Source organism: Polyodon spathula, chromosome 44 (genome assembly GCF_017654505.1).
Source record: "Polyodon spathula isolate WHYD16114869_AA chromosome 44, ASM1765450v1, whole genome shotgun sequence".
NCBI lineage: Eukaryota > Metazoa > Chordata > Actinopteri > Acipenseriformes > Polyodontidae > Polyodon > Polyodon spathula.
This window is the reverse complement of record NC_054577.1, coordinates 3059117-3081809: the sequence shown is the minus strand read 5'-3', so window position 1 is coordinate 3081809 and position 22693 is coordinate 3059117. Positions and strand designations below refer to the sequence as shown.

Below are 22693 nucleotides of genomic sequence, written 5' to 3'. Positions count from 1 at the left end.
CAGAGATGAAATGATTTTTAGGAAGTCAGAATCTCAATGCATCTTCTTTGCAGGGAACAGTTAATGGTTTGGCTGTGCGACTGAGTGTGTAACATGAACAAGATAAAGAAACAGGAATTCTACATCTCAGTGTTCTGGGTGAACGTTGATCCCTACCAAGGTCACTGAAGCTTGTGCAATATGTACAGTACCAGGATTTGGGTTTCCTAGTCCTGTAGATAGCACATGCAGGCCTTGTCACATTTGTTTAAATGCATGTTTAACACATGCAGCTGTGGGTTCAAGCTGTAGCAAGTGCAGCCTGGTTTGAACTCTCAGTATTTCTAGGAAAACAAGATTGGAAAAAAAATCTGTAGAGCTACAAAATAATGGTGTTGCGGTTTGCGATAGCACCCCCTGCTGGGCACTTCCTCCCGCTGTACCAGTGCTGCACCCCTAGAGAGCACTCACACGTACTCCTTGGTGGTGCTGGGGGGCCCGGACTTGGCTCTGGGGTACTTGCGCGCTCCTCCGGTCCTTCGGGGGCAGGAGCAGGCCAGCATGGCACCGCCCAGGATGACCAGGAAGGATCCAGCCCAGGCAATGAAGATAGCAGAGCCAAACTCGTACCTGGAGAGGGGGAAAAGGGGCGGTTTAAGGACAGACATTTCTGCTAAAAAAAAAAAAAAAAAAAAAAAAAAAAGACTCAATGTTGAACAATTGGGGGTGATGGACCACTCAGTGAAACTCATTTCAACATTGAAAAGTGCATAGCACGGCTTCTCAAGCCCGGTCCTGGGGACCCACTGCGGCTGCTGCTTTTCAATTACTCAACTACACCCTTCATTGAACTGATAATGCGCTTGAGACCTTTTTACTTGTTTTCAGCTCTTAAAACAGTCACAGAATTCAAGTTAGCTGTAACATTTGATAAGTAGCTTGAACTCTGCCGCTGTTTAAGAGCTGAAAACGATTACGAAGGTCTAATTAAGCACATTATCAATTCAATGAAGGGTCTGGTTCAGTAATTGAGAGCTCGGTTGGAATGAAAACCAGCAGACACAGCAGGGGTCCCCAGGACCGGGGTTTGAGAAGCCCAGGTGTAAAGGATCCCCCCCCCCGTAAAACACATGAATGTTTCACAGCTTTTGACTTGATGTAACTAGCATCACTCTCCCCTCAGCAAGGTTAATGTCTCATAGAAAACCAGCCATTCCTCTCATATCGCCGCCATATCAACCCGCGATACAAGATCGCGAGTCAAAACACATTGCAACAAGACGCCTCTAGTGGAGGCATGGGGAAACCCTGGGAGCAGGGCCAGTGCGATGCGAGGGTTAACAGTCTGGGTGTGGGCACGTACTTGGTGTTGACGGGAGTGAAGGGGTTGTAGAAATCCCGAATTATCCGGTTTGCAAACCAGGCGCATGCAATCAACGCAGCCAGCCCTGCAAACAGAGACGCACCATGAGCTCCCAGGAAACACAGAATCCAATCACAGGCAAAGAAACACAAAGAAAAAAAAACATATTCAAACTTCACCCCTTCGAGGAATTCCTGTACTGAGAGAGACACTCAAATATAAAAAGAAAATTGAAAGGGTTAGCAAGAGCAACTATAAATGGGACACAAACACAGTAAAACCTGCAATACTGGATATATTTATTCTGTATGGTATTCTAGGTTGTGTTCTGAATAGATTAATAGAAACATACCCGGTTCCAAAGCACTGAATCATGCTCATAAATCAAAACCTGAAGAACTCCAGGACAAGAGATGCCTCCAGCTCCCTGCTCTGCTCCATATAGTTACAGGCATGGCTTTTGAAAAGCGTTCAGAGGCTCTGCACAGGGTTAGAAAAAACTCACACCAGCCCTGCACCCTGTCCTGGGTTTCCAAACTACCACAAACATATCGTTCCTTCCTTACGGCAGCATGATTAGCAATCCTACTAGTGACGCTACAGACGCAGGAGAGACTTATTCCAGTGCAATCAGTCCAGAGCTGATTCAGCAAGGGGCATGACTGTTCAAACTCCTGACACCTGGTTTATTCAATAATATACCCAAACCAGGGGAGTTCTCAAACCCAGGACATGTGGAAGTTTCAAACTGTTCCTGCACCGTTCCATAAATTCAGTCAGATTTATTTAGAAGAAAGTTTTCAAACCAAAAACAGCAGGAGGAAGCTCTACAGAGCACCCCCTAAACGTTAAAATAGCAACTACAATGTTTAAAAAGTCTGTACAGCTTTTCAGTGCAGATCAGCTTGAGAATCTAGCGCTTAAAAAAAGCTACAAGAAATGCTTCAGCATCGCCTTTAAAAAACACAAGCCCTTGTGTAGGGCAACCCAAAAACGTTACTGTGGGCGTTTGAAGTTATTACACACGGAGGAAAGCTGTACTTAAAAAACTGCAGCTTGGCGTTTAACGTCCTCAACACAGAGCAGAACTCGACTGACTGCAGTGCTATAGGGTGCAGTGCTATCAGCCATGTTTCTGCCAGTGCCACCCACGCCCCTGAACTCACCCCCGATGAGGAAGACGATCCCCCCGACCATGGCGATGCGAGCCTTGCGCACCTTGTCGTCTCCTCCGCAGTTGGTGCATTTCATGCCCATGGTGCTGATGCCCATGCCCATCACGGAGAGGATGATGCCGACGATCATGAGGGCTCGTGTGGCCTGGAGCGCCGCTGAGGAGAGGAGGAGAGGGTCGGTAAATGTTGACTGCCAATGACAGGAAGCAGGTTTCACTGCACCCATTAGTGGAGGGTTAAACGCACACTGGCCCGGAGATAATTCAGAACAATCCAGCCAATATGGAACAGCATGTATGTTTCACACAAACACACACCCGCCCGCGCCCGCCCTGCAAAACAAAAGCTTTGTATCAAATGCACGTTTTGATTTGAAGCTACACAGGAACCTCCACTCGCGATGGCTCCTTCCCGATAAGTCAACGCCGTACCTTGATATTCATTCTGCGTCGCAGGCAGGAATGCACAAACATGCACGTCATTGGAAAGCTTTAGACCAAAAGACAAATAAAAAAGGGCTTGTCTTTGTGTTTGCTTTGTATACGTTAAAAATGACCAGAAGCCATCAGCACCCTTTTACATAAAGCTTCCTCCCCTATAAACTGCAAGAGCAATGCCAGCAGTAACCCTACAATGACTATGGGGAGATGCAACGCTGTGGTAAATAGAGTTTGAATTCACCAGGGGGCATGAACGTTCAAACTCTGGGTGCCATGCTGGTCACATTAGGGGGTCTTGTCTTTGGCAATTGCTAGTCCTGGGCCATCTTCTTTCACCAGCTTCCTCTGTTCAGTACTATCTTGATCACCCAGTAATGCCCCATCATTATACCCCCTAGCCAACACCCAGCCTTTTGTTAAACAGCTTCCCTTGTAATGAGTAATCGCCTGAAGGCAATTTGCATTTCAAATGATCTGCCACACAGTTTTAAAGCTGGCTGCATTGGATCAGCATTTCCTGCAAAGTGTGTGGTGTAGCCACAGTTTTAAAATGTGCGTGTGGCTTTGTGATCAACGACGTTTACAACATACGTGTTCTTTTAGGTCAATGCACAGATACATTTGTTCACAATGTACGATGATCGGACGTACTGGTGCGCACTCCACTGTCATGAGAACGATGGTAGAATTATTCATTTGATCTGGGGTGTGTTAGATTGCACAGTCAAGTCTTTATTTCTTATGCCTCAGGTCAAGGCAACAACGCAAAAAGAATCAAAACCATTACTGTAGAAAATGAAGAAAAAAAAACTTGATCGACAAACACATTCTACAGCACAGAAGGGCAGCTCTTAAATTAAGCTTTCAAAATAGTTTAAAAAAAAAAACAGTGGCCTATTTTATGTTCTTATTATATAAAATAAATACGGCCCTCTAGATGAGAGGATTCACGCACAGAGTTTGAAACGCATTTATCCATCTGTTCAAACTACAACAGCCCAGCCAGTAAACCAGCCCTCCCCCTGTTCAGACTCTGAATGGAGGGCAATGCTCAGCCTCTACAGTTAGCAGGTGTGGCACAGACCGGTTCAAACCTGAATTTCAATGCCTCATCAGACTGACTGGAGAGCAACAGGCTCGGGTTTCCACGCAGGGTGCAGGAGAAGGAACATGCACAACGAGATCAGGAGATTACAGGTGCAGATCGCTTCCCATAAATCACAGTGGGCTTCTCCTTTCATTTTAGTTTACAAGAAACATCTGGATTTTACTGAGGTTGTAAGTATTTTTAAAACAGGATACCAGGAAAATCCACAATTTTACTTGTGGTCAACACATGTATGTGAACGGTTACCAAAATGTAAGAACTTGGTGTTCTGCAGTACTCTGTATTGAATTAGCTGCTCTCAGATCCCCAGTACAGCACTGAGTTCTCTACACTAGACTGTATTGAATTAGCTGGCTCTCAGATCCCCAGTACAGCACTGAGTTCTCTACACTAGACTGTATTGAATTAGCTGCTCTCAGATCCCCAGTACAGCGCTGAGTTCTCTACACTAGACTGTATTGAATTAGCTGCTCTCAGATCCCCAGTACAGCACTGAGTTCTCTATACTAGACTGTATTGAATTAGCTGCTCTCAGATCCCCAGTACAGCACTGAGTTCTCTATACATATTTTAAACTGTATGAAAACAAACAAGTCCTCCCTTTGGCTTATAAAAGCTTCCAGATAGAGCTTTATTTGCCTGCTCATAAAGACAATGCTGTCTGGGATTGCCACAGATACTTTATCAGCGATTATCTACTACAGATAGCCTATGTCACATTTACAGTGTAATAATTCTATATCATAATCTAGTCTTATCACAGAACAGATATACTGTGCAAACACAGACACCCCCTTATCTCACCAAGAACTTGCAGAGCACTCAAGGACTCTCCTGACAGGGTGTTATCAAATTAAAAAAATTGCCTGTTTGATTTCTCCTGGATGTTGCACCAACTTGGGACCAATACAGCAGGGTGAGGTATGATTAGGTTATGGAATCACACTGAGAGTGGAATAAATGCCAAGGGCCCTTTTAAAAGAGGTGCCGCATGCGTGTTGTGTTAAATATTTCATTCAAAACCAGTCTGTTCATTTTATCATCTTCAGCGCAGTTCATCGACCTCGCTGAATACCAAGCTGCCATTCCTGGACAGCTACTGTCTAATGGCACCACCCTGGCATAGATCTGTCCTGTATTACCCAACTGTATAAAAGCTCGCAGCTTTCCAGTCACACCCAAGCTGTGTCCTTTGTTTGACTAGTCATACAGGTCTAAAAAAACGAAATTAGGCTGTACAAACCAAAAGCTAATTGTGCAGTTAAACAAATCGAGGACACCTGTACAGACTTGTGGGAGGAAAAAAAAACACACACACGGTAAACAGTTTAAAAAATAAAACCATGCAGGGCAACATCTAAGCCAATGCCGACAAATGATTGACATTCAATGTACAGAATCAATGTATTTAATAATAAAGCCCCCTAGATTTAAAATCAGAATTAGTGTGGTTAAAAAAAAAAGATATTTTCGTTTCAGCACACTTCCTTCACACAGCGTTTAAAAAGCCGTCTCCTTTCATGTTGGCTCACATGACCATTACGCTCCGAAATATTTGAAGCTTTGACTGCTCTCTCTTGCTGTTGGGACGAGGCCAAATTCAAAGCATGCGGTGGAACGTTGCGTTACTAAAAACAGGCAGCCCGCGCATTGCCAAATATCGACGTTCCATTCTGTACGCCAAAATTGGAAGGCGGTCCTTGTTTACATTCCAGTTTGTTTACAAAACCAGACCCCCCCCCCCCCCCCCCCCCCCCTTCTCAACCGGTAACTTAATTCTAAAACAGTGTCCGTGGACAGGTAAGCACAAACAAAAGTATATATTGCATTCTGTTTTATAGTGGTGCCCGTATTTAAATTTAAAACCATTATGTTTTAAAACTGCATGCCATTTTGTAGAAGGGCGTGGCGCTGTGCCACATTGAACGGGAAAATGGACGCGTGAACAGGTGAGGTCACAGCCCCCCCCCCCCATTAGCTGTGTAGTAGTGCGGCATTTCAACAAACCCTCTCTGATTACACATTAACAAGCTACACGGGAAAGCAAATAGTTAATCGGCTTTCAAAAATAGACGAGGAAAAAGACCGGACCTTGAAAAAGGAAGCAAGACATACCTCGCGTGCCAAGAAACATTGTTAGCAGGCTGTTGCAAACAAATAAGCTGCATTGTAATCTAGCACCAGAAAAATAAACTTATTTATATATAAGTTAACATTAGGACTAATTCGACAGTGTGCGTAAACCAAGCGTGTAGTTTAATTATTTGGACACCTCATTTGGCGTTAGTAATTTGTTATACACCCCAAACATCCGTTTAGTTAGATGACAAAGACCAGCAACAAGTTCGGTTTTACAAAGCTTTTTTTGTCACCGTCAAAAACAAAACCCCAGCTGCTTGAATCTTACTCAAATGTGCATTGAAATCGTTACCGCCTGCGTCACTTGCTCGTGGTGGCTCACCTGCGCAACAGGTTTCTGCTCTCGAGGACGCATTTTTGTACACGGGTTGTCCATTCATTCATGCGCGTGCTTTGAGATTTTAACTACGAAATTAAACCGTATAAGAAAGCAGCACAATTTTACACACTGTGTAACTTCAAAACATGTAGGGAAAAACAAACAAACAAACAGCGTTTAAAAAAAATTTTTTTGTTGTTGTAGCCTGTAGGTCCAGGTAACACGAACTTATGATGTCCTACAGAACGTCCTGTTCTGTGACACAACTCCCCCAATACCGACCTTTAATACCCCCCCCCCCCCCCCCCCCCCAAAAAAAAAAAAAAAAAAAAATAATAATAATAATAATAATAATAATAATAATAATAATAATAACACACACACTTTTTTGCTTGGACAGAATGTGTAAATTAGGTCAGAGCGCTGGCAAGATACATAATCTACAGAACAAAAATAAACTTTCGCTAGTTTTTTTCAGGTGCGCTTGTTTTATTAACCCGGGAGTCGAGTACTCACAGTCCAGCTGAAGAATGGAGTCGTACACTTTGCATTGCATCTGCCCGGTGCTCTGGAAAGCACACGACATCCACAGCCCCTGGTACATGGCGACGGCGGTTACAATATTGTCCCCGACGTAAGCCGACATTTTCCACTGAGGCATAATCGTGCCCACGATGAGTCCGATCCAGCCGATGACCGCCAGGAAAAACCCTAAAATCTGCAAACCCGAGTTAGCCATCTTGAACGAAGCGCGGAAAAAAAACAACAAAAAAAGAGAAATAGGCGCTTTTTTTTTTGTTAAACCAAGTCCTTCTAACAAAATAAGTTGTTTTCCTGCAAGGAGCCCCCCCCTCTTTGTTTTGTTTCCCAGAAGCTTCGTGTTGTCGGTCCCCACCTGTTATCAGGTAAATCGCTCAGAAACTTTTTCGAGGAACGCTTCCCTCTTTAGTAGTGTTCTAATAATACAACCAGTTGTTCTGGTTAGGTTTCCCTTTTTCTCTGCAGCGCGTAAAATAAACCAATATGTCTCTCTCTCTCAAACGCAACAACTTATAAACCGCGGTCCTTTCCACACCTGTCCGAACCCCACCCTGAATGAATTAGTGATGCGGCGGGGACGCGGGCGCGCACGGGGGTTTCATGATGTCATCATCTCTCCTTGCTCACTTTTGGGAATAGACGGGGGGAGGGTGTCTTAATATCATCAGTATTAACAGAGGCACACTTTCAGTTGTGCAATGCACATGATAAATATGTAGCGTTTTTTTTTTTTTTTTGTTTGTTTGGTTTTTGTTGTTGTTGTTGTCTTTGCCCAAAGTAAACATGAAGAATCGATAGAGAACACTTCAAGAAAAAAAAAAAAAGACTCTAGTAACTCTAGGCTCTGCGTTTGGGCTCTAGTGCCTTCATCAGTGTTACTGAAACTAAACTGAGTCAAGCAGAGCAGCATTTGGGCTCTAGTGCCTTCATCAGTGTTACTGAAACTAAACTGAGTCAAGCAGACCAGCGTTTGGGCTCTAGTGCCTTCATCAGTGTTATTGAAACTAAACTGTATGTTTATTTCTAACACAAAACAAACAAAAGCCTCGCTAAACTTTTAACTATTCTATCTGCCTATTGGACGGCTAGGCCAAAGCCTTTTTTTCTTAGGGTTGCATGGCCACTGTCCACAGATCTACACCTTCGCACCTTGTTTATATACCTGCCTGCCTGCTTCATCACAGGCAGGTGTCTCTCACTACCGCCAGGTGTAAATCATCCTGGCTCCAACTCCAAACCTCAAGGTATCCTGGGGGATGCAGTCCTGTTTCCTACTTGAACTTCCTCCAGGACTACATTTTCATTTTTCCTCACCCTACTCTATCACAAAACACCTTTTCCTGCCAACCAAACAGATCTTAAACAGATATATATACACACACACACACACGCACACACATATAGAACTGAACTAAATAAGTACAATGGGTTTTATGTTTTCAGAATTGAACCTTCATTTTCTAGAATGATGCTGTCATCATACTGTAGTTTTCTAGATTCTGGAAATGCCTCTTGGAACGACTCGGGGGTGGGCGGGCAGGCCAGTGCCAGACTGGTTCGATTAACATTGTCCCGGGTCAAATTCAAGGGACAATCTTTTTTTTTTTTTTTCCCAGTTCAAGTTCCCTAGTTTAGTTTCTTACAGGCGTGAAATGTCTGCTCTCTTTACGTGCCGAATAGAGTTAACAACGGTTAGAACACAATCTTTGCGTATAACGTGTTGTAGTTTTGTTTTGTTGTGTTCACGGTTTCTTTGTGACGTAGTAACGAAGGGTGCTGACGGTATATATATAATATATATATTAATATATATATATATATATAATATATATATATATATATATAGATATATAATATATATATTTTCGTTCGAGGCAAGTTAAACTGCTATGAAAATGGAAGGCAGTCTTTACAAAATAACGATGCTGTGTGGATTTGAACATACGACACTTCTTCAGCAAGACAGAACAGTGAAACTCGTTTGACTCAACGGCTCTCCGATGGCTAGTGAACTCAACTAGTTTCTGTCAGTCTTCAGGGAGGCAAGAGAACACAACACACACACACACACACACACACACACACACACACACACACACACACACACACACACACACACACTTCCAGCTTCTTTATAGTGTAACCCGATCCCTGCTGACTCACCTGGCAGATATTTCAGTGGGGGAAAGGTCTACAGTAGTGTCTTGAAACTGGTTGTTTGGTAACTTTGTTTTTTATGATGTTAATTATGCTAGCAATCGTTCATAGTGCTTTTTATTGTAGCTACTGAAACTTCATAGCCATACGTAACATAGATCAGACTACAAAAAAAAAAGACTTCTCGTCTGAACGTTTTGTCATCGAATTGAAGTTTCTTTTAGAAGTTCTAGATTCCGCTCTGTTGAGAGTTTAACAGTTATGGTGAAGTCTACCACAGACAGCTGAAACTGAGAAGCAGTTCCTGAACTCATTCTAGAGTCCTGTTTTAGGGTTAATGAAGTCACCAGCTTGTTTTACCATTGGGGGCTGTCTCTGAGCAAGGTGCAATTTCTGTAATGAAGCCTACATAGAAATTGCTCAATGTGTTAATAGTGTTGGGGAAAACAGTTCTAAGGAGCTCAACATGTTGGTCACAGTTTACAGTGTTTTGTGTTTCTCTCTCTCTTAGTTTATGTATGGCAGGGACTGGTTTTTAGGGTGCAGCCAGTGACTCATCTTTCACAGCTAAATTGGATTCTTGTCGCACAGAGAAGATCAACAAAACTTCTCCCTCCCTCAGCCCCTAAGAGAAAGGGTGCTCCCTCCAGTCCAGGGCAGGCTTGAGGCACGGAGACTGAACTGCTCCCTCACCCCCTAAGAGAAAGGGTGCTCCCTCCAGTCCAGGGAAGGCTTGAGGCATGGAGACTGAACTGCTCCCTCACCCCCTAAGAGAAAGGGGGCTCCCTCCAGTCCAGGGCAGGCTTGAGGCATGGAAACTGAACTGCTCCCTCACCCCCTAAGAGAAAGGGTTCCCTTATAAATCTCTACCAGGGTGAATTTCCCGTTTTCCCCTGCTTTTCCCATGCATGTTTTAAATATGCTTTACCATGCTAGTGCTGTAAATGAGACAGGTGCAGTAATTACAGTCCTGTTTCCCAGTTTTAAACTTGTTTCTCTGCAGGGTTGAATGCAAAACAGCCACTCCCTGAACATAATCCAGAAGGCTTTGAATTATTGACACACAATCACATGGCTGTTGGCTGTAATATTCAAAGTTGTGCAACGTGTTCTAAAACGACTGTAGCTACAAAATTGTTCCAGACCCTGTCAAACACAAACCTATGTCTTCATTTTAAAAGAGGATGTCAGGTGCTGGACGGGATTAAAGAAAGTTCTCAGTTTGCTTGCTTTGCCTTCTAGGAATCCTGTTAATGCTTTCTCAGAACTCCATTTCCCATCATCCTCCTGCTCACTGGTAAATCCATTTCGGTTACATATGTGAACAGGAGCATGATGGGAAATGTAGTTCTGAGATGTCCCATGCAGGTACACGTGAAAGCATCTTGAGGCAGGGAATGCAATTTAAAAGTTTAAAAAAGTGTCAAAATGTAACAAAATAAAATAAAATAAAAAAGGTCCTTATATAGCCTTTAACACGGGATTCTACCTCTATTTACTGCAGTTTGCAAAAATGATCAAAAACGGCGAAACCTGCTGAATAATGTCACGCTAACATATTGAATTACACACCGCTATCTAGTTTTCCCATCTACTTATTGAAGAACTGACAAAAATTGAAAAATGTGACATTTTGAAATCTAACATGAAATACTACTGTACCGCTATTATGGTTTCGGGTTGCCGATCATTTCAGATTCTTGCTGGATTGATTCATCTCCTGTGAGTTTAAAAAGGGTTTTTATACAGCCTGCTATATTGATTTTAGTTCAATAACTATAACTTTTTGAACTAGGGTGAATAATCCATTGAGGTCAGATCACAGCTCCACACCACGTGCAGTTTAGCTGTGCTCTGACAAAAGTCTTTAAAGCTTCGTCTTTAAGTCCCACAGCGCCCCCTGCTGTTTTGTTTAATGTATTTTCTGTTTTCATTTGCCACCTGGTGGCAGGACTGGCGATGTGCAGCTGATTCAAAACTGGTAAGATAAAACAGGATTGCTAAGGTATCAAGATAAGGTATGTTCAGAAGGGCCATCTCAGACAAAATGAACTGAACAGGCAAACAGGTCTAGAAAATATACTGTTTTTAATAAAAATACAACTTCACTGCAGCTTTCAAAACTGCATATTTCAGAGCCACCTAACAAACAGCAGTGCACAAGAAGATTTATAGAATTATTTTGTGCTCTGCAATCTCTTTAAGATAGATACCTGGTATTTCCGATCGATACCAAGCTGCTGTTCAAAGCCTCGGAGAGCCCTGTTTTGTGTAATGCAGTGTGTTTGTAAAGAATCTCGCTTGTATCTGTGTCTCTCTCTCTCTCTCTCTCTCTCTCTCTCTCTCTCTCTCTCTCTCTCTCTCTCTCTCTCTCTCTCTCTCTCTCTCTCTCTCTCTCCTCTCTCCTCCTCGTCTCTCCTCCTCTCTCTCTCACTGTCCTGCAGCCCTCCTTACTGGCATGTTCACATTAATCTCCATTAGCAGACAGCAGCATTAATAGTTCCTTGGCCTGTCTGTTCGGACGCTCACTGAAACCACTTTGTTTATTAACAAGCTCTAAGTAAAGGCTTGCAATGTCATTTGAAGCTACTAAACTATTTGCAAACACAGCCTACACTAACTAAGTCATAATATTTAACTCACAAACTAAAAGGGAAAGTAAAGATTGAAAGTGTGCTAGCTGAGCAGGTCCTTATATCGCAGTTTAAAACTGGATTACAAAGACAGCTCAGATACAATCGCAGAAGTTTAAAACTCAGGGAGTTCCACATCAGATTCCTGCTTTTATCAAATCCATATAGATTGAATTTAGACCCTAATGCGTTTACTTGGAAGAACTGTCCTGCCTCCCTGACTGCAAACCCAGCCTTTCATTGTCCTTTCTGAATTCCACAGCAGAGAGAAGGGTTCAAAAACACGCTGGAACAAGCAGAGCTGAATTAAGCTGGGGGGCACCGGGGGCTGTTATTGTTTTGGGGGACCCTATCTGCATTTTCAGTTCTTTCCCTTTACTGTTTCCCAACACCACGCTCGACTGACGTTAATGTAAAATGATTCAGTCAGCTGATCCCTATCCCTCCTCAATTAGTTACTGGCAGCTTCGAAAAAAATTGCGAAATGCAAAACTCAGAAAAGGACAAGCAAGTTACTTAGAAGATTTGCTGGGATCCTTTAAGACCCGATCTGATTAGAATCAATCAGCTTCTAGGACCCGGACACGCTCAGAGACTAATATTCTGTCCAGCTGGCAGATAAAGGAAGAGGTTTCTTGATGAAAGCGGGGCGAGGAGAAATCTTTCGTGGGGAAGAGAGAGAGAGTCAGCAGAACGTGCACGGTATATTGCAGCCTCCAGCCTGCTCACTGGAAACACAGAGTATATCATTTCTGCTGAATTTGCAATGCTTGTGTGACTTCCCTTACAAAAGAACCCCACAGTAAAAGCACACCAAAGTGTAATAAAGCACAGGGAAGCATTGTAAAGCACAGAGAGGTCTGGTAAAGCTAGAGCCCAAACGCTGCTCTGCTTGACTCAGTTTAGTTTCAGTAACACTGATGAAGGCACTAGAGCCCAAACGCTGCTCTGCTTGACTCAGTTTAGTTTCAGTAACACTGATGAAGGCACTAGAGCCCAAACGCTGCTCTGCTTGACTCAGTTTAGTTTCAGTAACACTGATGAAGGCACTAGAGCCCAAACGCTGCTCTGCTTGACTCAGTTTAGTTTCAGTAACACTGATGAAGGCACTAGAGCCCAAACGCTGCTCTGCTTGACTCAGTTTAGTTTCAGTAACACTGATGAAGGCACTAGAGCCCAAACGCTGCTCTGCTTGACTCAGTTTAGTTTCGGTAACACTGATGAAGGCAATAGCTGAAATTTTTTAAACTGCACGTTTAAAACCGTATAGTGAATGGAGGTACATGGTAAGTAAGATTTATGACTATAAAGAATGCTGATTAGATAATATAATTGTGACACAGAGAACCACTCTGAATGACTGCATGCACAATTATAAAACAAGGGAGAGCAAAACAAATTGAAAGATATCTCCTGCTGGAGTCCTAATACTGGGTAGGAGAAACCCTCATACAAATGTAATCAATTACTGCCCCCTACTGGAAAAAATAAAAAGTCTACTTAAGCTTTATTTAAGCAGGAGGTCCGTTTGAGACCCAAGGAGAGCTGGTCAAGACATAGGCAGATCAAGGGACACAACCCCCAGGATATAAAGCTTTGGATAACTGAAGTGAGAGCCGGTCAGATCTCCGCTCAATGCTAACACACTACAATACAAAAACAAAACAAAACAAAACAAAAAAACGTGTGTGCATAATTCATAAAAAGACTTACAAATTATTTACAGATGGCGTGAATTATTCATATTCCATATGTTCCTGAGGAAAAAAATGAAACTGCTGTGAATTATTCATATCATAAACGAATGCTGATTTATTTATTTGGTTGGTTTTTAAACTGTTCCTAGGTCTCTTACTCTTTGCTCATTCAACAGATGAGACGGCAGCACCTGCCCTATCACGGTCCCTCGCTGTTTCTGGGTGCCTGTCTACGTTGTGAGAGGTTCTGGTTTTGTAACTGCTTCAGCTTGTCTGGAGAATCCTAACTGCCAGCTCTGGTCCAAACTTTCTCATTCCACCAAATCACGTGACAGCGTGACTTTTCAACTCTGCCAGAGACGTTGAGCTGAAACGTGAGAGCTTGTGCAGTCTTAAAATCTGTGTTCTTAATCAGCTGTGTTCCCTCTTAATGTACTGCAATTAAATTCCTGCCATGGTCTTGCTGTATATCCGTGTGACCTACAGAAAAGATACCAGGATGCAGCAGTTTATCTACAGCGTTGTATTTATGATATCTGATTATTGTAAAAAGAAAAAAAAAGAGAGAGAGAGAGAGGAGGAGAGGAGAGGGAAGCTGTGTGCCCTAATACAGAGCTGAGGGGCTGGGTGTGGTTTAGTGGGGATGGGTGTGGTTTAGTCAGGATGGGTGCGGTTTGGTGAGAATGGGTGTGGTTTAGTGGGGAATGGGTGTGGTTTGGTCAGGATGGGTGTGGTTTGGTGAGAATGGGTGTGGTTTAGTGGGGACTGGTGTGGTTTAGTCAGGATGGGTGTGGTTTGGCGAGAATGGGTGTGGTTTAGTTAGGATGGGTGTGGTTTAGTCAGAATGGGTGTGGTTTGGTGAGAATGGGTGTGGTTTAGTCAGGATGGGTGTAGTTTGGCGAGAATGGGTGTGGTTTAGTCAGGATGGGTGTGGTTTGGTGGGAATGGGTGTGGTTTAGTGGATAATGGGTGTGGTTTGGTGGGGATGGGTGTGGTTTAGTGGAGAGCGTGTTCCTCAATTGTGATCTGAACACCCCCTGCCTCCCATTCAGTCCTGGGCCTCTCTCAAGCAGAGACTGACAATTGTGCTGAACTGTGTGCTGGTCTTTGTATTGTGATGTGGATTGTCCACCGTCTGCCTGCCTGGGGACTCTGATCAGACCTCTGAGCAGACTCATTACACTTGTGAGTTAAACGGCTTCTGCAGGATACCGCCACTCTATTTTTAGCCACACTTTGATAGCTGTGTTATATAAATAGACACATGGGGCTGCTTCAGCGAGCAGTGCTCTGCAGGTGTGTCTGTGTGTAGCAATGCCATTCTCTAATCAGTAGAGGGAGTCCTAATACTGTACCTCATGCAGCTGCAGCAAGGACTCACACTCTTATCAACCGGCTGCACCCTGCAGTTGACAATAAAGATCTTCCAATGACTGCCCGCCCCTCCCTCTGTGTGTGTGTGCGTGTCAGTATGTCACTGTGTGTTTGCATGTTCTTGTGTATGTGTATCTGTGTGTGTGTTTCAGTGTGTGGGTGTGTGTTTTTGTGTCTGTGCATGTGTGTGCGTGATAATTTATTCTGATCTATGAATTATTCTGCTTGCAAATGAACGCTTGAGGACAGAAATAGCTTGGCAAAGATTGTTTCCTATGTGCACAAAACAATGTGACTTTCTCCTAAAATGGCCTCTTTAATTGGACCCTGTGGCAGAATCTCATCAATTTGCATCGCTTGGTTTTGAAACTTATGCAAACGAACCAAACAAGGAGGCAATTATCACATTTCTGAGTGGAGCAACTGTAGCAGCTAGCAGTCCTTCAGAGGGCTGATCAAGGCTTTCAAATCTGCACCCGCAACATTATCACAGCCCCCCCTTGAAAAGAAAGCTGACATAGAGAGAAGGAGATTGAAATGCAATGCCCTGGTTAGCGCTCTTTTAATGATACCAGCGCTAATGCAGCTCGTGGTATTGCCGAGCGATTCCAGCAGCGCAAGGGTTAAGGACGCAATGCTGGGTCTGAGCACCTCTGCTGTGCGAAACAATAATAATCGTTTTTGAAAGGTGTTCCCTGCAAGCTGTCTAATCCAGCTGCAGCCTCTGTTTGATCAAAGCCCACACATGACCTGTGTCTGTTTTTTGTGTTAATGGATACCCATGTTATCGGAGAGATGAGGTCTGGGGGTGGGGGGTGGGGGGCGAGCTCTATATTTGATTATCTGCACAGTGAGTGGATTAGCATTACGGCGAAGAGCACTTCAAGAAAACTGTCATTACTTTAAACTGATTCCAAATGAAAGAAACGCTTGAAAATCCCTCAAACAGAGGTTACCGATCGTTGCAGGACACTCAGATACTCCACCTGGTACGGGTGTGAGCTATCAAAGATATCTTAATGGATTCTTACTCTTCGTATGCCCTCTTCGGTTTCATCTGTTTAAAAACCTGTTGAAAGCGCCCCTGTGACATCCAGAGAGTGAACACAAAACACAGTAAACCAGGAAGAGTGGGGGGGATAATAGTCACGTTTTCCAATATCTCTTGAAAACAGCTGATCCATTTGCATAGAAACTTGGTCTTAACATTATTGATCTTGGGTTATAGAGGTTATCAGACACTGATAAGGAGGTGTCAGTCTGTGTCTGTCTGAGGGACACTGTGTAGCTCCGGATGTCAAGAAGATCAGATTATAGGATATAGGGTGGTGTCTGCCTGTCTGCCTGTCTATTCTGCAGAAAGAGAGCAGGACGGAGGGGTTCAGAGAGCAGGGCGGAGGGGTTCAGAGAGCAGGACGGAGGGGTCCTGTGCCAGAGGAGCTGTCCTGCTCTGTTCCTAGAGTACAGAGCCTGCCGCACAGCACTCAGCAACGCTGTGTTTCCCTCCAATAACCCTTGACTCAAGCTCTCTTTGTGGATTGTCTGAGTTCTTATTTCACTGGTCTGTTTGTTCAATGGTCGCTCAGGCCTTCTATTCATCAGTTGAATGCAAATGTTTGGAGTCTCGATTTCTACCGGAGAAACACGTTGAATCGAATTCTTTGCTAATCGGTCAGTTTTATTTATAACAACGAAGAGATTCCACTTGTCCAATGATTCTCGCGATGTTTTACAAACATTTCTTGATTTTAAAAGTATATTTGTATTGCTTTAAGTGAAAACATTCACCTAGTATCTTAAACACCTTCCTTCCTCCTCCCCTCCATTTGCTCTGCTCTCTCCACTCAATTCCCTGTGGGTCTATGTTGCTACGGTAGTGATTGCATCACCAAAGGCTGGCCCACTTTTCCTCTTAGCAACCGTGGGCAGTTTCCACAGCAACCAGGAACAACTGCGGTGAAGGAAAAAATTGATGCGCTAGCAAAAAAACAAAAAAAACATTAGCCAGTTATGAATCCCCAAAAGTAAAAGCTCTCGCTCTCCCCTCTCCAACCTTACCAAACAAGGAAATGCTCTTCAAAATTCATCTTTGGGAAACGTTTGTAATTCTATGTTTGTCAATGATCCCTCCCTCCCAGTCCCTCCTCAGCACCACTAGAGCCACACTGCTTCCCTCCCTCCCAGTCCCTCCTCAGCTCCACTAGAGCCACACTGCTTCCCTCCCTCCCAGTCCCTCCTCAGCTCCACTAGAGCCACACTGCTTCCCTCCCTCCCAGTCCCTCCTCAGCTCCACTAGAGCCACACTGCTTCCCTCCCTCCCAGTCCCTCCTCAGCTCCACTAGAGCCACACTGCCTCCCTCCCTCCCAGTCCCTCCTCAGCTCCACTAGAGCCACACTGCTTCCCTCCCTCCCAGTCCCTCCTCAGCTCCACTAGAGCCACACTGCCTCCCTCCCTCCCAGTCCCTCCTCAGCTCCACTAGAGCCACACTGCTTCCCTCCCTCCCAGTCCCTCCTCAGCTCCACTAGAGCCACACTGCTTCCCTCCCTCCCAGTCCCTCCTCAGCTCCTCCACTAGAGCCACACTGCTTCCCTCCCTCCCAGTCCCTCCTCAGCTCCACTAGAGCCACACTGCCTCCCTCCCTCCCAGTCCCTCCTCAGCTCCACTAGAGCCACACTGCTTCCCTCCCTCCCAGTCCCTCGGCCCTCCCCCTCACTGATTTTACTTGTATTCCCTGTTTTCCTGGAATGTATTCTACTACGGTTTTTGAAAAAAAAAAACTTTTTTCAAAGTTTTTGTTTCAGGTATATTGAAGTGGCCTTTCAACAGGGATATTGAAGAACGTGGTACAGAAACAAATAGACAGTGTTCCAAAAAAATAAATAAAAGCTTTCTCTTTTTTCTGCTGAGTTTATAACCCATATAACCCTAACCCTAACCCATTCTACCCTACCAATAATATCTGCCAATCTCCCTATTTAAACCACAAGTAACTCCAACCCTATCAATCAATCAATCTTTATTTTATATAGCGCCTTTCACAGTGGAGCACCATCACAAAGAGCTTTACAAGATGCAGCAACAAGAAGAAAATCCATAATGCTTCAAATAGAGAGAAATGCATCATACATGATATACAGTAAAAAATACACACAATGCATAATACATTGTGGGAAGTGCAGAATACATGATAGCAGCATAGTATATGAAATAGTGCATTAAATACAGTGGAAAGAGCAGAATACAGGATAGCAGCAGAATACATGAAATAGTGCATTAAATACAGTGGAAAGAGCAGAATACAGGATAGCAGCAGAATACATGAAATAGTGCATTAAATACAGTGGAAAGAGCAGAATACAGGATAGCAGCAGAATGCATGAAATAGCAGCAGTTAATAGCAGAGATCAGGCTTAAGGAGCATGGAAAGCAAGAGAGAACAGGGATCTTGGCAGCCCCTTCAACCCTATCCCTAACCCATCTTTGAATTTCTGATACAATTGTGTGCTTACACATATTGTGCAAAATGTTCAGAACACTGTGACTATGAATAAAACATTGTAATGATAATACTCATATTTACTAAGTAACTACTATGTAAATACACAGCAATTAGAGACAGTAGGAGGCACTAATTGAGGGAGGCGTGGTCCAGGGCTGGTCCCCGGGTTCAAATCCCACCTCTGCCACTGACTGACTGGCTGTGTGTGACCCTGAGCGAGTCGCTTCACCTCCTTGTGCTCCGCGGATGAGATGATAAATCAATCTCCTATTGGAAGTGACTCTGTATATAATGCGCAGTTCACAGCCTGCCTCTGTAAAGCGCTTTGTGATGGCGGTCCACTGTGAAAGGCGCTATATAAAGATATTATTAAACTACTGTTATAAAGTGCTACCTAAATGCCTTTTCTCTGTATCTGGTATTCGGGTGCAATATGTTTGTGATTTTCCTGTCTCTCCAACAGGAACAAGAAGGGTATTTTGGATTTTTTTTCCCTGCTTGGTAGGTGCATGTCATCTAAAAGCTCTTAGGAAATTGTTTACAGTTATTAAGATTTACAAAACGCTGTTAAAATGGTGCTGCCCCTTACAGAGACCTCTATCAACATGATACTGATGTGTTTCTGAGCCCTCCAACCTCAATCTCACTGCATAATGCACTTCACATCTAATGAGATTCACTTCCATCTCTGCCCTGCTTTTGAGACAAGACAGCTTCCTCTCTCTCTCTCTCTCCCTCTCTCTCTCTCTCTCTCTCTCTCTCTCTCCTCTCTCTCTCTCTCTCTCTCTCTCTCTATGCTGTATCATGTCAAAAAAAAAGGATCTGTTTGTTGTTCTACTCTGAGGTCCTTCAATGAAGACATTGAGAAACACTTCTTGTGGAAATGTTTGTTCAAAAGGTTTGTTTTAGAATTATTACATCGTACCTTTCAATCTCCATTTCTCAAGCTTCCCCTGGACTGAAGGGGGCACCCTTTCTCTTAGGGGGATGAGGGAGGGAGCCCCCTTTCTCTTAGGGGGCGAGGGAGGGAGGGAGCAGTTCAGTCTCCGTGCCTCAAGCCTGCCCTGGACTGGAGGGAGCCCCCTTTCTCTTAGGGGGTGAGGGAGGGAGGGAGAAGTTCAGTCTCTGTGCCTCAAGCCTGCCCTGGACTGGAGGGAGCCCCCTTTCTCTTAGGGGGTGAGGGAGGGAGGGAGCAGTTCAGTCTCCGTGCCTTAAGCCTGTCTTTCCTTCCTTGTTCTAAAAGCTGTGACAGGGTGTGTTCTTTGTGTGTGTTCAGGATTGCATTGTAGTTCTTTTTTTTTTTTAAAACGCTTTTGCAGTTTGAATGAAGTTTATTTAAACTTCCCTGGCAATACAAGGAAATAGCTTACATTAAACCCTCACTTTGCAATCTTGAGAGGAAATCTTTAAAGGTAATTATGCTGTTACCTTTGGGCTATTCCCATTAACATTTCAAAGCATAATAAATATGCCAGCACGGTTTGACCAGATAATTCATTTTTGGTTTCTTTAGTGGAAGTCTTTCACGCTTATGAACCGAAATCAACGTCTTGAAATGTAATCAGCCAGACATTAAGCCCTAATTTAGAAGCTTTAAATAGTATTATTGTCTGATCTTTACTTGCCTTTATATACAGCAATGCACCTCAATACGCAAGTTAAAACAGGAGCAACATTGTTATAGAGTCGTAACTGGTTATATGCACACAAGTCAATGCGTAATCCATCAACATCAACTCCACAGCAGTGTGCAAATTTATCAGAACAAGATTTATTATTTATATCCGTTATATTCCTAGCTACACAATACACCCCCGGGGCTGAGAATTTCAATTTCTGGTCAGTAATCAGGGGTACAGAAACAACAGGCACTCCTATGAAAGGCGGGTAGGTATGAAAAGGATTTAAAATGACAAATCTGTCACACAAAAGGAGTCTGCAAATTATAGTGGCCAAGTTTAAGGAGGCACAGCTGGGGCTGCCTGTCTATTTCTATTGCAGTAGGAACATGGAGAGAGATGGATAAGGCTGTGACGAGTGGAACAGAAAAGGATCTGCGAAGCGATTCGCATCAAGAAGAGAATGTGTCACAATATTGGTACCTCCTCTCCTACTCTATTCCGACCCCCCCCCCCCCGTCTGCAAACGTTGCTTTGCGTGCCGAATTACCTTTGCTGCCCCTCGCGTTCCCATCACACCAATGCGATTTTCAATATAATCCCGATTATTTTGATATTTGGATTAATTCACGCATTATCGGTGCATAAACTAGGGAATCACATTTTTTTTTTAAGTGTGGCCAAATATTATTTTTAATTAGATTTATTTCCCCCCAATTTGGAATGTCCACATATGTTTTTTTCTCCTCACCTCATAGAGTCCCCCTCCCCCACACAGCACAGAGTTTCTGAGGGCGTGTGAGCGTCCTCCGATCTCTTAACCCAGAATTACAATCTCGAGATTCTTTCTTTATTTCTTTATTTAGCTTCAAAGAGGCAGCCAGTCTGGGGGGAGCAGCTTCTGCTTCCCAGAGGAGAGAAGAATCTGAGATCCAAAGACATCAAGCTCTGAGAACATCAAAACACGCCCCCAACCCTCTCCTGAGATTATTAATTCCACGCCAGGCTCTGCACCAAAAACCATCCATTTCAAGGGTTAAACAAGGGGTACAACGTGAAGCGTTTCAGGACCCTCTGCAGTATTTACAAGAAATGAGTTAGTTTTACCTTTGCTGCATCTTGCTTTTTCATATCGCAGCAACATATTGTTCAACATAATCCTGACTCTCTTGATATCTTTATTCATGCTTTGCAGGCAAATCAACTAGCGAAATAGTTTTACTTGGGAACATTTGTCCTCCTCAGGCTGGTAGCCCACTGACATCTGCCCTCGGGTTCCTGGGCGAAAGAGGAAACAAACGCATTCCCGACACAAAATGGAAAGTCACTGTTGGTTTTACTAAAGATTATGCTATGAGGGCAGTTTTAGAGTGATTTAGAGTACAGATCTCAAACCTCAGCACAATACCCCAGTCAAATACTCTACAAGGTGATTTATAAGGTTTGCATTCACAAAGAATGAAAGCAGGTGAGGCACAGAGACTCTGTGGGAGGGTTTTAAAGGAAGGCTGTGAGAAGCAGTCCATCTCCTAGCACAGTGAATGGAAACGTCTCCGGGATCGAGGGCTTGTGTATTGTTTACTGTGCTGTGTTTTAACGGAGACGGCACCCTGAGATAGCCAGCTCAATACAAACGACGGGACAGCAAACAAATTGTTTTCCCATAAGTGCCGCTGTGCAATCTGTGCTAGACCACTTCCTCATTGATTTGCAATTTGTCGGCAGAGGGTTGCAATGCCAGACAATGACATTCAATTTGTTCGCTACTTAAAGGCAGTTAGCAGAACAATGGTGCAGCTCTGCTCCCGGGCAGACATGTGTGTTCTCCACTTTTCTTTGTTGGAAATTGCCATTCTCTGTTCCTTTACTTTTTTCATTTGAAGAATTTATTACACTGTTTTCGTCCGCTGGTGGCTCTTGTTCAACGGAGTTTTATAGTTATATACAGACCACCTTTGCCACACCAAAGTATGCATGTGCAACACTGATATACTTCCCCACCTCACTTCCGCAGCCATGGGGAGTCTTTTCAAAAGCAACGTTGGCTGGAATAGTTCGGAAGCATGTCAGGTAATGACTGAAGAAGAACAGAGCATCATACAGAACAATTAATATGAAACATGACATGAAATATAAGGCTCACTGCTGGCAACTATAAACGTATATGCAATTTCAGGTTGAGCCGCTATTTAATCTTGATGTGACATGGCATAGACTTCACATGGTGCTGGGTGGTGTCTCGAGGGTCCCTTGAACCATGCATCTCTTTAAGAGGTAGGCAGAGGATTGTGAAGGCGAATTGTTCAAGGGCATCTAAACATGCTCTACTGGGTTCAGATCCAGGTACTGTGGTCGCATTGTACAACACATCTCACACCAGGGCATGCTGAAACCAGGTCCCAATAAAGGCAGTGTAGACAATAGAACGTTTTTAATTGGTTCATTTTGCAACTGCAGCCTCAGAAACGAGGCTGGTGTTATAGCACCCCTGCTATTACAGCCCTTATTTTTGCTCTTGGATTGTTTTGTTGTGATCTGTGTTCTCATCAGGTTTTTCCTGGATAAATTAAAACAAATGAACAAAACATATCAAAGGAAGAAAGAAAGAAAGAAAGCAAGCAAGCAAGCAGTAACTGAGTGTACAACTCTG

At 43.7% G+C, this 22693-nt stretch overlaps 1 protein-coding gene across 1 annotated transcript; it reads right to left on the bottom strand.

The window, feature by feature from the left end:
* Positions 1–355: 355 nt before the first annotated feature.
* On the bottom strand, positions 356–7627 carry LOC121305698 (claudin-7-B-like). Its single transcript, XM_041237397.1, has 4 exons — positions 7040–7627; positions 2509–2673; positions 1343–1427; positions 356–609 (listed from the first exon to the last, which is right to left on the bottom strand). The coding sequence occupies exons 1-4, from the start codon at positions 7260–7262 to the stop codon at positions 447–449; spliced, it is 636 nt and encodes a 211-aa protein (XP_041093331.1). The 5' UTR covers positions 7263–7627; the 3' UTR covers positions 356–446.
* Between the last annotated feature and the right edge of the window lie 15066 nt (positions 7628–22693).

Excerpts from the sequence above, each read along its gene's own strand:
- LOC121305698 (XM_041237397.1), bottom strand. The coding sequence starts at position 7,262 with ATGGCTAACTCGGGTTTGCAGATTTTAGGGTTTTTCCTGGCGGTCATC. Across the intron at positions 2,674-7,039 it reads CTCCATTCTTCAGCTGGACT|CGGCGCTCCAGGCCACACGA; the intron begins GTGAGTACTCGA and ends TCCTCTCCTCAG. Across the intron at positions 1,428-2,508 it reads GATCGTCTTCCTCATCGGGG|GGCTGGCTGCGTTGATTGCA; the intron begins GTGAGTTCAGGG and ends CTCTGTTTGCAG.